Source organism: Argiope bruennichi, chromosome 6 (genome assembly GCF_947563725.1).
Source record: "Argiope bruennichi chromosome 6, qqArgBrue1.1, whole genome shotgun sequence".
Lineage (NCBI taxonomy): Eukaryota > Metazoa > Arthropoda > Arachnida > Araneae > Araneidae > Argiope > Argiope bruennichi.
In genome coordinates, this window is record NC_079156.1 from 83,696,495 (window position 1) to 83,713,508 (window position 17,014).

Genomic DNA, 17,014 nt, shown 5'->3' on the forward strand with positions numbered 1-17,014 from the left:
CATAAACAAACAGATTAAAGAAATTCACTTATTTAGTAAGTAAATATTTTGATTAGAAGCAGGAGAGCCTGGGATTGCACTTACAATCTCCATTAAATACATTAAAAAAAATACTTATAAAGTAATAAAAGAATCATTTCGCAATAAAATAAAAGCAGATAGAAAAAATAAGGAGCTTCAAAAAATTAAGTAAAAAAATAGGATTTGAAATAAAATGTGCATTAACTACAACGAATACCAATAACTAGACCATGCTGTTATAAAGGACAGATCTTGTATTGAAAGCAAGCTTTAAAAATAAATTATACATAGAAAAGCTCACATCTACAGAAATTTCTAAACTGAAATTTTCAATTGAAATAATTGAAGTTATCTTTGGTCCTTTCTAAGTTAAAGCACGAACTTCATACTTCCCATGTATTCACTTAAAAACTTAATGCTGATAACATGAAGGCAATTAGCAAAATAAATTCTTGTATGTTTCACGTTTTGTCCATAAATTGTAACGGTATCGATAGTTTGAAGGGAACAAGCTCCAAAAAAATTAAAGTTATTTTCATTATCAGACATTCATTATATAAATTAAAAGACTAAAACTACAAAGGAAATTAACAATATAAATTTAGTTAAAAACAAAAAATAGAATAATTCATTATTCATATAAAGTTCTTAAATTTGTTTTAACTAAACTGCTGTTTCAGTTCATTTGAATAAAATATTATTTGTGTTCAATATAGTACATTAAATAGATGAAACTATCTGATCATTGAAAAATTATTTTCTGTTGCATAAAAGAGCATTAAATAACTGACTTATATTAAAATATCATGCTATTTGCTTGAAAAAACCCACTATTTTTAAAAATTGCAAGCGATTCTGTTATAAACATTAAATATTCAGAGATTAAGGGGAAAAAAACAATCATAAAATAGTTGTTAGAAAATGAAGATGAAACAGGCAATACTAAAATTATAAGAGAAAAGATAATTGCAAAAATATAAAAGATGGTATAGCAATTACTAGTAAAGCTAAGGGTTAGTATGCTAAGGGCATAATATATCTCTTTACCATCACTATTAGCAATTTTTAAATGTTAAAGCCATTTGAAGTATTTCTGTTGCCACCTAATATGTAGATTTAAGAAGTAACAGGGCTATATTCATGGTACCACTGAATGCCAGGACTAGAGACATCCACAAACACCCTGTCTCCTCCCCTCCCTTAATTATGCCACTAATAGTTAAATTTCCAAAAATTTAAGTTTACTAGAAAATAAACTTGATTCTATTTGAAAAAATTAAAAAATTTATTTCAAACATTAAATTTTTTTTCAGTCTTAATACTTTACCTGCAGTTGACACAAAGCCAGGAGAAGCTGACGAAGAATCTTTTTTGCATCTGTCATTGAGAAGATGTCACTCTGCCGCAGATACTTTCGGAGATCCATTGGCATATATTCATATATCTGAATATATGAGTCCCCAGAAAAAAAGTAATCATGCATGTGGATGAAGAGTTGCTGCAAGAAAAAAAATGTCCATGAAATAATTTTACATTTTACTTTCATGAATTTTTTAAAAAAAAGTCCAATTATAATACTTGCATTGCTCTTGTAACACATAATCATATCTTCGCCATTTTACACCTTGATAGGGCTAATTTTGTATACGCGAATCATCATTTTAAAATGTTACGATTGCATTAAAAAATTTTTTTTGAACTGATATATACATATATATTGTTTTTGTAATTTCTTGGGGAAAAATTAAGATTTACATGTATACAAAACAATTTTTGATATCAAGAGAAGGAGGAGAAGTGAAGTTTAATATTAAACATTACTATTCATGACATTATGAAAATTTTTGCCCACTATTAGGATTTCTATAGTAAAAACTGTAAAGATGTAAAGAAAAGGAAGGGTAAATGTAGGAAAATAAGGCTGCAAGAAAGTATTTTAAAGGAATACAAATGCAAACAGTGTTTTGATTTGGTACATTTTAAAGTAGCCAAGAAAAATTAAGCTCATACCAGCCAGAAATTAAAGCAAAGACTGAATGAGTGACCAGAAAATATTTAGAATGCAGATAAATTAGAATCTCATACATATATATATTTGGAATAAATTAGATACAATATATTTAAGAAAACATTTTAATGAGATTCAAACTTATAGTCTATAACATGTTTGTTTAACCAAATTTTATTTTTAAAATTTACTCTTCATTATACAAAGAGATAACGTATGCAAAAACCTCATACTATAACATGCATGACAAAATCCAAGATCTAAAACTGCTTATTGTAAGATACATCTAAAATATTTTTAAAAACACTGAAAAATTATAAACAAAATTAGTATCACAAGAAGTTTATTTTTTAAATCTTAAATGGATGCAAAAATGGTTTTTATGGAATATCCCCAGAAATTGAGAAGTTGCATTTTTAGTAATTCTTGACTAAAAATATCTAAAATTTTGAAAACTCTTAGCAAGCACCTATCAACGAAGTATACCAAGTTCAACAATCTACCTTAAAGCATTTTGAATAATTTCCTGATTTTAATATTCCTGAAAGTTTTCAGGAATATTAAAGCTAGAATCATTTACAAAAATTGCAATCTGATATGCACATGACATTCATTTTGATATACAAATGATACCTACTTTTACAATCGTTTTAAAATCACTTAGCAACTAAAGATCAATTTAAAAATTATTTCTTTAATGTTAGATATTAAAAGCCAAAAACATTCAATCTTCTACAATGAAATCCCAAATTAGAAAACAAACATATGTTCTCTTCATATGTTTATGCATGAAGCAAACATTAAACAAAGTAAGCCACTCTTATTTATTGATTGGTTTGGTTTAGTTATATTAACGTCCCATTGTAAAGCAACACTAGGGCTATTTTGGGACGGACCTTGTAATGAATCGCGGTCAGATGACGAGGACAACACCTGAGCTGGCACCCCTCTCCACACCACACCAGCGGGAGGACGTTTGGTCATGATGAATTTAATGTGCAACAGACCTCCTTACACGATGGTTCTTCGGTGGAATCGGGTCCCAAACCTGAAACTCTCCGGTTCCGAGACCTTACCACCAGGCCACAGCGGCCCCTCTTATTTATTGAAGTGATAAGTACATTCATTAGCACTTTCTAGGGAAAGGCGACTAGTGAATTTCTTAACAATAGAATTAGAATAAAAAGGTTCTTGAATGTCTTATATTTATAAAAAAAAAAAAAAATCACTTCCTATTCACTGAAGTCAATAGTAAAAGTAATAAAAACTCAAAACAAAGAATATTCAAATCTCAATCGAAATCAAGATGCCAACAAACTTTCAGCAGGCACCCATTTCATTTAACACTGAAATATTAAAATAACTTGAATAGTTCTCTACAAAGAGAATTTATCTTTTAGTTTATCAGGTAAACAAATTCACTCATTTTGAAAGAAGTCAAAAATATACAGGGACGCTGACTATGAATGACTATCATTCTTGAGAAAATAACATCTTACAAATGGATATTTTACAGAAAGATAAAATTTGCAATAAACATATTAATGCCAATGAATATAAGATATTTAGCTTTTATTATAACTGCAAAAAATAATAAAAACAAATTTTATCTAAGCAACAATGTTAATTATACTTCAGTTCTTGCTGAATATGTATACTATTTAATAGATACTTGTCACCATTTGAAATCTGTCTTTTTTTAACCCTTTCTAGGGCCGTGGGAAGTATGCTTCCCACCAAATTTATCAATATTTGTATGGATTTATGTACGTAGGCATCAGTTCTGACAAATTTTTTTTAGAAAGACAAACTTAGAGGCTTCAGTTCTTTATCTTACACAAAATGATGCTTCTTGATCATTACTTAATTATTAATTAACCTAATTAAATTTATCTAATAAGCTAAATGAATCCCTTTTATTATTCTAATTTCAAGCCTAAAAATATTTTAACATAATATGACTAGAAAAAAATGGCCCCTTTAAAGGGTTAAAGCAATTGTAAAAACATTTAAGTATTTATATATTTCTAGGTTATGAAGTAAAGCATATTTTTCAGTTACCCAAAAATTTTAAAGGCTCCTTTGTTTTTGTTTGTCAAAATTAACAAATATTAAGTTTTATATTTTAATCCATCATATCCAGTTCAATCCAGACATACCAGTTTTATACTGGTTAGCTGAATTGAGACCCTTCTGTTTCAAATGGAGGGTTCAGGATGTGAAGCAATTTATCACTAGGATGCCCTTGCTCTATATCCTGCACCCCTTATTTGGAACAGGAACAAGCCCATCAGCATAAAACTTACAAGACTAGATTAATGGGGAAAAGCATATGAAAAACAAAATTGATAATTCCATCAAATAACTGTCAGAAACGTAAATCTATAATTTAGAAGATCTAAAGATTAATATATTCCAAATGTTTAAATTTTAGAAAAATTAGGAAAAAAAAGTAATAACCACTAAAAAAAGTCAACTAAAATAAGTCTAAAAAATGCAGGTATTTAAGCAATTCAAAATTTGATTAAAAATGATTTATAATGTAGATTAATGAGATTTTTTTAACAAAACAAATTATGGTGAAATGTGAAATTAGAAAATATATTCATACTCCAAACATCAAAAAAGTATAATTACAAAACAATCATAAAATAAACATTGAAATAAATTACTTATAAATACTAAAAGGCATTTTTGAAATTTCATGGAGGATGGGAATGTTATAAATTTAATCACAATTCAATTGCCATCTTTGCTTGCCAACCAGAATTTTATGAATTTAGTTTCCGATATAAAATCAACATTGCATTCTTAAATCATTGAAAGTAAATTTCAGTCGTTCAAGAATGCAGCAACTAACTCCTAATACAAGCACATGATATAAACAAGGAAACATCTGACATTGTTCAGCTAATGCAAATAAGCAACAAATTTGCAAGAAAAAGTGATACAGTTCTAATTTACATGAAAGATGAAGATATGTATAATTATACACAAATGAACAATTCTTTCATAATGCTGTTAAAATTTGATAATATTTCATACAAGTGTCCTCAGGAATATAGAAAACCAAGATAAATTTTAGCACAGAGCAAAAGGCAATAAGCTGATGTAATGCCAGTAAATGGTCCTAAAAGTTCAGAGAAATTTCACCCGGCTGTTATCATTTTTGAAAATTAATACAAAATATCGCCAAATAACATACTTGTGAAGGTTTAATATGATATATTAGCTGAAGAAAACTTTAGTCTTTTGAACAAATATATAAACAAAAATACCTTCTTTTAGACTTCAATTTACAGTTGAAAATACATTTTAAATTAACAAAATATAAGCAGTTTTTCAAAATGTGTGGAATTTAAACATAGCAAATGCTTTTTTTGTTACAACTAACTCATAAAGAAAGTCAGTCCTTTCTTTTATACATTCACTTCAAGAATTCCAATTATTTGCAAAATAAATTATTTTATCTCCACCCACCACCTCTGCAATGGGTATGTTTAAAATACGATTGATAAAAGCTACTGGAAGCACTGATGTTAAAATACCATTTCTTCTTCAGTTTTTCCTGACAAAATATAAAATGCAAATTAGCAGGATGCTAATTAAAAATGCAGTGAGTTGTAAAGAATAAATTTAGTTAACAAATTTTATAGATATCCAGGATTAAAATGGTATGATTTCAATGCAAGCCATTTTATAAAGGTATTAGAATGTGAAAGATTTCTTTAATACCCTATTTGGCGACCCTTCAAGCATGTCAAGAATGCCTTTCTCTCTGAGGATATGAGCCTCCTTGGTATCTGGGTCCAGCAGGACTTTGGCGGCATATGTGGCCCCTGCTCTCTCTACCTTCAGAACCTAGAAATAATTTTGACGAAAATTAAACAAAAACAATTTATAAATTGCTTACAAAGCTTGTATGAAATCAGTATTAAAATATTGATGAATTACAAAATTCCTAATTCAAATATATTTAAATAAATTCTAGTTGATTTTCTTCAATGATTTGGAAATCTATTGGGAAAACAAATTGCATTCAATTCAGAAACACGATTATATAGGTTTTATCTTAATTCAATAAATATAGGCAGTTATTTTCTTTATTGTCAGAAAGTGGTATAGAACTTGTACTTCTAATGACATGTGAAATTCACACACTCAAGAGCATTATTTACTCTTCACACTTTATTCCACATAAAATTATTTTCAATTCTAAAACTACGACTAAACTATTCGTGCTACGACTAAAAAACAGTGAACCATTTTAAAAGTAGGGAAATGGATCGTCCAAGAATTCAGAAAACTATTAGAATTTTCTTATTTCATTGCCAACACGTTACTTTCCTTTCCCCACAGTTATAATAAAGATTGTCGAAAAACATTCTTTACAGAAAATAATTTTTGATCTTTTGTTTAGAATTATGCTTCTAAATTTTGAACATTCTAAATTAGTAGGAATTTTCTTTTCTTCCAAACCAGAATATTTCATTTTGTTAATTTTTTAAAAAAATCTTTAGATGTATATGAACCTAACTGATAAAATCTAGCCCCCCCCCAAACAATTAAACTGAAACTACAGCATTAAGGAACACAAAGGCGATTTTGAGCTGTGCATTCATTTTTAATGCCAATTAGATAATATGACTAGAGTTGGTGCACTTCCTTTAAATGCTCACACTACAACATTTGGCTCTTGATATCATATTTAACATGTACCAAAGCCCATCTAAAAAATTGATCTTTATTAGAATGAATCGGATTTTGAACTTGGAACTATTCTGTCCCCTACTTTCTAGATATATAAAAATATGTAACCTGTATTCCTACAATTTTAAATATAAATACTAAAAAATATGAATAAATATACTTTAAAGATTTCTTTTAAATAATAAATTTCATACACAACTAGTATATCAGATATTTTTAGATAAAATATATAAAATAAAAATACATACACAGTTTCATAATAAGTACACTATTGTTTAGTAAACAGATGTGCCAAGAGAACTGCTTATAATTTTAACTAATGCATGAATAAAATAAATTCGTAAGAGTAAAAACATTAATTAACAGAATTATAAAAATAATTCAGGAAACTTTTATACTAAAACTTTATTTCTAGACAATTGAATACTTCTGACTTTTGCATATTCACAAGATTATCACATTAAAATTGAACATTGTCAAGCTTCTAGTTTTAATTTGTAGATGATAATTTAATTTGGTAACAAGCATTAATGACAATGATATATTTTAAGACTATTTTTAAAATGTTATGTGCTCCAAAAAATGAACACCGACACAGTGATTAGTCTAAGTACCAAATATTCAGATTTAAAATTTTTAAACAAAATAAAGATTAACCAGTTTTAAAACTATATCTACACTAATTTAGAAACTCAATAAAATAAGGGAAAAAAGCCATTACAATTTTCATTTTTAAAACTTAAATCTAATAGAAGTGTATTTTTCTTAGACTTTGGAGCTCAAGTTAATAGAATTCATGATTTGTGTTCGAAATTCTAAAAGCCACAAGAACAATTTTTCTAAAAGCAAAATTCAGTCAAAAAATATCGACAAATTACAAAGGATATATAAAAATACATCCTTTTAAAATTTCTTCATAAGAAAAGTTAAGAAACTGCCACAAGGAAAAAAACTATTTTACAGTTTCCATTTTTCTAATTTGTCAAATTTGAGTTCTCTTTACAAAGACAAAATACATTATCTTTTGCTGTATTTCTATTAAATATTTACCATCAGTTAAAGGAGCATATTACTTGTTTTAAAAGGATGTATTCTCAAAAATTATAGACTTGTAGATAGACTGGATAATCTATACAAGATTCTTGTAAGCAAATCTGTAGTTTATAGCTATCTCAAATAGAACAACAGAAGACATCCCAAATTCATGAAGATTATGCAAAGAAACACTTGCTGAAATTATTTAAAACTCTTGTCACAACCTTTACAAGTTAAGACCACAGACCACATCCCTTCCAAATCATGTTACAAATGATAAGTTATAGATAACTTCTATAACATATACAAATTAATATATCAGTAGCAATGTTTTTTTTACATTAATATTGTATTATTTCAGTTCAATTTAATTGCATTTATACATATAAGATCACAGATAAGATAAGATAAGATTTATACATATAAGTTCAGACAATATAGACACCTGAATTTCATCGTTATTCATATTTTTCATTTGTGCATAAATTAAATATTCACACAGAGAATCTCTAAAAATATTTAACTATATAATAGTTACCTACTTTATCAATTACAAAATAACTTCCCACCAATATCTACCCTTGAAATCTTGGACATTACAGAGCACTATATTCAAGAACATATTATAAAATAATCACTGTACTTTGTAAATTACTGTATATATAGTAATGCATTATATAATGAGCGATACAAGAAACTAAAACATTCTAGCCCCATTTATATTTGTTAAGCCATGTCCAGGAAATGACTGTGAAAGATAATAAAGAGTAATCTTTGTTGCGAATTTAAAAATTCATAACAAACCAACCCCTAAAAATCAGAAAACTGATGCCAATACATTTACTCATTGAAATGAAAAATCCAAGCCTTTCATTATGAAACCTTCAATAATGTTACTTTATTATTGAAATGGATTCAGATCACCATATGAAAATTTCATTCTGAAATTTCATTAAGTCTAAAACAAGAGAAAAATCTGCCTCTTCTAGCCTATCAGTACTGATAGTGATTTAAAAGAGAATTTATTTTACATATAGTTTTTAATATAAAGGCATCTTAATGAACTCAAATATAACTTTCTCCAAGGGACAGAACAAATGGAGATTGGTGTTTTGTACAGAAATAATTCAAACACTTTCAGGAACATGCATTATTTATAGAACATTAAAATCTTTCCAGACTTGAATATAAATTTACTAAGCCCCAACAAGAGAAAATCAGTTACTAACCTGAACTTTTGATAGATTTATTTCCACATATGATGATACACAAATAATTTGTATTTAAAAATTACATAAGTTTATAAAAAACTAGATTTTAAATCAAACTTTGTAACAAAAATACTTCACATTATTGTTGTATGTTCAATGTTAGGTTATGCCATAATGCAATATTTATCATACACCTATTCTTAATTTTATTAAATTTATCAAAAAGGAATTAATAACCATATTGTACCATAATTAAGATTTAGCATACTTATGTATACATGCAATCACTGCAATAAGAGAAACTTAAAAAAATTAAATTTTCATACAGATTCCTTTTAAACTGAGTAGAGCCCTCAATCCCTAAGAAACTAAAATAATAAAGTTTATCATACAAAAAGATATACTTACCACGCCAAATGAGCCTCGAGAAATATAATCCACTACGTTGTAGATAACATTATTATCAGGTGTAGAAATCTAGAAAAAATTCAGAATGAGTTATATTTTATTCAAAAAACTACAATCTTCATTTTCAAAAGAAAAAATAAATTCTCGTGAAATAAAAATCATAAAACTATTAAAAGAAATTCTCAAGATCATAAGACACATTCACCCCTACACAAAGCATTAAATTTTTAACTGTTCCATTATTAATATTAAATTGATTTAATGTAGTTTTATTGCATAAAAATATTTTTAAAATATTGATAAATATTGAATATTTTGTTGTTAGGCTGCAATAAAATATTTAAACCAAGCAGAAATTGTAAAGATATTTTGATTTTAAAAATGTTTAAGAAAAATAATCTAAAATGCTATTAATAAAATAGATAATTAAAGATTGATTTATATATTTCGGCAATGTTCAGCTTAAGTGCAAAAATAAATGCAATATAAAGATTACTTAACTTTTTTGAAATAAAAATAATTATCTTCATAAAAAAGCATAAATTTATGTGCGCTTTCAGAAACACAGATTAGCACATAAGCAACGATAGAACTGTTTAAAATATTAATACAAATATTGAGAAAATAAAGAGCGAGTTTATTTCTATACATCATCTTCAGTAAAAATAAACCTAATTAAAGAAGAAAATCACGAATTTAGATAAAGATGGATTTGGATACATTTTACTGACTATCACAGATGGGAGAAGTCTCATTTGGGTTAATGAATATAAATTTATAAATATAATTTAAAATGTTGCTTCAATACAACAGAAAAGATACAATTTCTCAAATAATTATATTATAATAACATACAGGAAAAAAAATTATAGTATTTACAAGAGCAGTGCTGAAAATTCAACGCAAAACGCTATAGAAACAATGATTCTGCATAATAAGAATCTGCATTATTGAAAAAGATTATAAAATCATCGGGCGATTGAAAAGGATTTCTAAAAATCTGTTACAAGAATAAAATCGGCAAATTAATTCTAACACGTGATTTAACACAATCTATTCTTAAAAACAAATTTTAAATAGCAAAAAAATAAAGAAATAAAAACTCTTTTTATAAAAATAAGAACTCAAATATACCTGGAATAGCACCATCATTAAATGATTTAGTTAATGATACAATCAGAAATCGTTAAAAAAAAACGCGTTAATTAGATAACCCACTTGAAAATGAGAGCACGTTTAGAGAACTTATTCGAATAAGTGCGCAAAGAAGAATTTACCGTTGCCACCACAAAAAGTATTTCAAATATTTTTGGAGAAGGTGATTGCCAGATAGATGCACATTTTCCAAGCCATTCCATTTATATTTGACCATAGAATTGAAATTTCAGCCGTAAAGCGATTTAATAAGTTAACATTGATTCTCTGTAGATTCGGATCTTTAAACTCCTCCGAAACCGTCCTAAAAGGAGAATCTTTTTATTTTGCGCGAAGTGTAAAGACACGCAAATTGTACATCATTTTGAAATAATTTAGTTCATTTTGCAAGGTTTATCATATCACACCAAAGAGTGAAAAACGCAGGAATCGATAAATCTAGACCACAATTAAGACAATGATATATCATCAGATCATTATCAAGATGTCCATGACAGTATAACTTAAAAGAAATCAAACTTCCGAAAAAGTAACAAGTGTTGACCACAAGAACGTGATATATCACCGTAGAATCATGAATAGGCACTTTGGTTTTCAAAACCAGGATTTTACCACTATGACACAGTAGTCATTCGATTTTCAGGCACTTCCGATTCAAAATATGTATATATTTATCCTATTAACCTTATTACATATAAAAATATAAGTTAATGAAACATAAAAAAAAAGGTTGCATGCGTAATTTAATGCAAGGCACCGACTGCTGTAAAGAAAACTACCTTAAAATCAAAAGTTCACATATGATTCGAATATGAAACAATCAAAGAAGTATTTCTCCACAGCAATATTAGTTACTCAAAATTTGAAAATAATCACCTGACTCTACAAAATACTAAAGATTTTTGCATCGCTTTCATGTAGTAATGACTCCTAAAAGAAAATATTTGAAATTTGCTTTAGCATTCATCTATCTCCAATGGTGTCAATCAATGCTCATGTGATACAGGTCAAATCGCCTCGCCAATATAATTTTGAAATTTACTGTACATTTTACATTTGTTTCTTACAATAGGTGGTAACAAGGCATAAGAAAATTTGAAATTTAATGCAAAATGACATGCAATGTGATATTTAACATGTGTCTATATTGTTATTAAAGATGTACAGTTTTGACTTCCAGTTCAACATTGCATTTTACTATTATTCTGCAGAAATATATATAAAATGAATAAATCGAAAGGACGAAAAAGTTTGCAGGTTAAGTAACTTTTCAGTAGAACGTCGAAATAGATTTGTGTAATTTCCTAAAAAATAAACAAGCGGCTACTAGTACCGAAGGTTCGGAACTGCCGTAAAACTATCATTTAAAAGTTAATTATTAAGCATACATTTTCTCTAACATTTTTCCTGTCAACACAAAGATTCATTTTTCTTTCTGATCAAAATAATTTAGTTTTATTCTAAAAATAATCAGTATAAATTGTAAGGCTTAATAGCGGTTAAATATGTTTCATTGACTAACTAAAGATGTTAGTTTCAAAAAATCTTCTCACAATTCAATCAAATTTCTTCTGTACATAATACAACAAAATAAAAATATGCATAATTGAATTAAAATAGTTATCTAATAATTTAGTGAAATAAAAAGTTAATACAATGGAAATTCAGATATAGTGGAAGCAGAACTTCTTTGTTTCTTATTCCTAAAAAAATTCCACGAAAATGAGGGGAAGAGAAGATAAAACGAGTCTGGGGGAAAAAACCCGTTGGATCATAAAAAATTTTTCTATTATATAATTATTAGAAACAGGCTTTAATATTAAATCTGGAAGTTTGATAAGACATCATTTTTATAGCTGACTGATTTTCTGCAAAATAAATAAATAAAAAAATTTTTTTATTCAAATCACGGTCACTTAACTCGCCATCCCTTACTTATAAGAAAGGCTGACACGCGGCTTGCGAATTTTGACATAAATTTAATTCCGCCGCCTTTTCTTCAATTATAGGAATCTTGAAGCCTCAAATATACATAAGAAACATCGTCGATTCAGATATGATTCCTATTTTTTCAGTAAAAATCCAAGATTAATGCAGCAAAAGAAACGATTTTTGAATCATCAAAGCTTAAAGAACTGTCATGAAGGCTTTTCATCACGTTCTCGTGCAGTTTTAAATAGAATATTAATCCAGTAAGCAAAATTTCTTCTTCTCATATATAACAAACAACCAAAAATATCCATAGTTATTAATTTAATAATAATAGTTAGTTATGTTTCTTCTATAATGTAGCTAAGTATAAAATAACCACATAGATACTGTAGTTTATTTATTCTTTCGATGTGCGATTAATAAATGGTCTAAAGAATTTATTGGCAAAGTATTTATAACTTCAACTCCTTTTTTTCTGTAATTTGAACCCACATTTTGAAGTAGTTCAACAACAGCAACAAAAAAAGAAAGATTTATATATTATTAAAAATATGCTCAAGTACCTTCCGAGTTTAAGAATATAATAGCTAAAAATTAATCAACTACAATCAATCAATACGATTTTGTGTTACACTGTAGGAAAGTATTCAGAAGTAAAATAGAATTTTAGGCAAAATTCTTAATATATAATTTTAATTATTTTCTTATAAAATGCAAGAATACTACTTTATTGATAAATAAAATAAAATATATGTATATATAACAACAACTATCATATCTGAAAGTAAGAAAACATTTTCTATGCATGTAAAAATATTAAACTTCAATTATACATAGTTGGTGACAATCAATTAATGTAGTATATAAATATAATCTACTAAATTTTGAATTTGTTCAAAATTTCCAGAATATTTTCTAAATGAATGTAGGATTCTTTTAAATTCTAAAAGCAAATGAAAATCATTTATGAGTTTCATCTCTGAGGTAGTTTTTGAAACAAAAAAAGAAGTTTTCTTACCCAATCTCACTGAAGTTTTAGTAGTACCAGATATTTTTTCTTTTAAATGGCTTCTAATTGAAGTCAGCAAATAAAAGATGTAAGTGGATTTTCTTCACTGACCTTGAAGGTTAAAGTTGTAATATATCCTGAAACAGTTTCTATATAAAAATCTCAACTTTTCACTTGATTATCTATAAAGAAAAACGAAACATGATAAGCTAATGATGTAAAAATGTGAAGAACATAATTAAAAAAAAATCTATATTGGCATTTTAAACTATATAAATTATATAAAAGTTCAAAAGTACAAAAAGCATTGTAATACATATATACATATGAATCAAAGTGTTATTATTTGTTTAATTGCAATTCATGAAAGTTTATGAATTCCTATTAAATAATTTTGGTTTTCATTTGTATGAGTAGCTTAAAACTTCTTCTTTATCAAGTGAACCTCTAGTTCTAAGGAACTGTAGTTATCGTTAAGAAAAAAAGATAAATCTACAAAAAAAGATAATTTTTTTTCTTTAATAATTTGCCACTGAAGTCTGCAACTAAAAGTTATGTAATTTTCTTGAATAGACTTGAAGATGAAAACTAAATTATATCGTTGAACAGTTTGTAAATCAAAGTTCCTGTATTTTCTTAGTAACTATGAAATAAAAACCTGAGAAGCTAATAATGTAAAAATATTAAGTGTGCAATTTAAAATGTAAACTTATATTGCATTTTAAACTTTATAAACAAAGTTGAAAATTACATCTTAAGCAGAAAATGCATTTTGTAATTATAAATTTAAAATTTAATGCATTGATATATCTGAAAAAGTTTTATTGTTTGCAGTTTATGAAATCATATATCCTGGAATGTAAATGTGGATAATGATTTTGAATAATAATTTTCATTTACACGCATTTGAAATTTTCATTGCTTTGAACTGATCAATTTCCATGTGGCAATTAGCTGCATCATTAATGATGATTGACCAATAAGGAATCTTCAGTGACCTGATATATGCTTCATATAAATTTTTGTTGAAGATAGAATTTAAAGTAATTATCAAACCTTCAATCATTTCCATTTCTTTTTAGTTCAATGGTTATTCTATGAACTCAAATGACACTTTTATCTTCTCTACAATATATCCCTCAAAGTGTCAGATGCAATCAAAAGAAATATGATTATACAAGATCTTATTGTATTAAAAGATATGTAATAATATGTCTGAAAACATTGTATTTTTCTTATACAGAATTTATCACAAAGTTATTTACATCAATGAACTTATTATGCAATAATTTTGCCATATATTAGAAATATTAGTGAGTCCTCTTTTTCCATTTTTTCACACAATACGATGCATTTCTTCTTAACATTAATAAAGCGAAGTAAAAACTAAATTTGCATATTGAAATTTGTTTTGAATATTGCATACACAGATATCAGCACTTTAAACATTTTCTGGTTAAATCGTTCTACTATTAAGGCATAAGAAACGAATTTAATCATTAAATGAAGAATGTTTGTTCCATTTTATAAAAAGTATATAAAATCTTTGTAAGTAGTAAAATTTTGCATGCATTTTCAAGTTACAAAGAAGAAACTGCTCTTTAAATAACTAAGAGATTTCAATAAAAATTTGAAAAAATTTATTTTTAAGAAAAAAAATTTAAATTATTATTATTATTTTTTTTTCATTTTAAGGAATTTAAAAGAAACTATGTAATATTTTGCCATTAGTGATTTCTGTAATTTCAAAAATTTTAAATAAACAAGAAGTATATATTGTTATTTTTACAAATTTACATTGTTATCACAAAAGATTTTTTTAAATTCAAAATGAAAGAACTATATATTTTTTTTCATCACAGGAAATATTTATTTCCTGAGACAAAAATGCAGAATTTAATGTAATAAGGTTATCTGGATATAAATGGCTTTAACTAGTGAATTAAGTAATTTTATAGGTCATTTTATTTATACTTTATTCATACGAAATATAAATTCTTACATAAAATAATAAAATTCTATTATTTATCATTTCAGCATTTTTTGAAAGATTTAGTGGAAAAGTTAGTAATTAAAATAACATAAAATTTAAATTCTACTAAAAATTTTGGTAAAAAGAAAATTTTAGAAGAATTTCTCAAAGCCTAAAAGGTATGTATTTTAATCCTTTATTTTAACTTTTTATTAAATACCATCAGCTACATCAGAAATTTATTGATAAATAATCTGATTTATAAAACTTAAACATGATTTTTTTTGCCAAAGAAATTTGTTTATGAGCAAAAGACTTTTTCATACTAGGTTTTTCATGTGTGTTAGCATTAAAATATAAAAATATAATAGATTTCTAAGAGCCATCATCACCAGAGAAAACTGAATGTAAAAATATTATAATTCTTAATTAAGAATAATCTGAAATCAAGATACATTTTCAGATATAAAAATCTTTATCATAAATATTTATTACAATATAAAAAATACAAAAATCACTTCAAAAAGAAAAAGAATGACTGTTAAATTAACTCTTTAATTTCAACTAAATAACATATATTTCATTAAGTGACTTGAAAAATATATATTTCTTAACTATGTAGTGACATGAAAGCCACTTATGTAATTAATATAATTTAAGCTCAACATCCTTATCTAATCAGAAAAATAAAGCTTTTCCATGTTTTTTTTTTTTTTTTTTTTTTTTTTTTTAGCTTGGAGCATAGAGAGACATTTTTATAATGCTCATTATTAGAAAGAAATTAAATAATAATTATTTTTCAATTTACCTGATATCAACTTAAATTTCATGCTTTTGTAAGGATTAATCAGAGTAACAAAAACTTAATTTGTTTTCCATTACCTATGAGCTTTTAAACTATTGTACAAATGAAGGCAATTTTGGAATGCTTATTAAATTAGAGTACTATCTGTGTTAGCTTCATTCATGATAGCATCACTGTGAGTGATCCTTTGGAAAGCCTGAAAAAGAAAAACATAAAATTTAAAGTAATTTCAAACTGAGCTCAAATGAGAAATTTCAGATCACAGAAATTTTTTAAAGATTACATTTCCCATTAACCCTAATAAAAAAATATGTAATTATACACTCTATAAATATTTCCACAATTATTTACATGCTCTATTACAAAAAGTCATTTTACTTTTAAGTCTGAAAAAGTTATTCATTATCATAGTGATTTTATTAATTATAATTTACCGACAATTTCAAAAATTCTCTACCAAATAGTTTATGCAAGAAATTTATAAAATAAATTAATGAAGATTACTATGGAATACTCACAATCATACAAATTCATGACTTAAAACCTTTTTTTTTTCTTTGCTTGCTTTTTTTTTAGTAGAAATTTGAAGAAAATGGTGATACAAAGCATTCTTTATTTGCAAAAATGAAAGGTGACAATTTTTTTCCTCAAAACTACAGATAAAAAAAAAAAATAATAATAATAATTAATAAAGCTTAGGAAATTTTGTGCAACTTCTTACGAAATTTCAATATCTTGAGTATAACAA

At 26.2% G+C, this 17,014-nt stretch overlaps 1 protein-coding gene across 2 annotated transcripts in view; it reads right to left on the bottom strand.

The window, feature by feature from the left end:
* Positions 1–17,014, bottom strand: part of LOC129971514 (uncharacterized) — an 82,762-nt gene that overhangs the window by 12,260 nt on the left and 53,488 nt on the right. For both annotated transcript variants that reach the window (XM_056085347.1, XM_056085348.1), the window contains 5 exons: positions 16,344–16,462; positions 13,499–13,671; positions 9,394–9,462; positions 5,765–5,890; positions 1,349–1,519 (listed from right to left, as the gene is read on the bottom strand). In XM_056085347.1, the coding sequence (XP_055941322.1) occupies positions 1,349–1,519; positions 5,765–5,788 (195 nt within the window). In that variant the 5' untranslated portion in view covers positions 5,789–5,890; positions 9,394–9,462; positions 13,499–13,671; positions 16,344–16,462. The remainder of the gene's footprint in view (positions 1–1,348; positions 1,520–5,764; positions 5,891–9,393; positions 9,463–13,498; positions 13,672–16,343; positions 16,463–17,014) is intronic.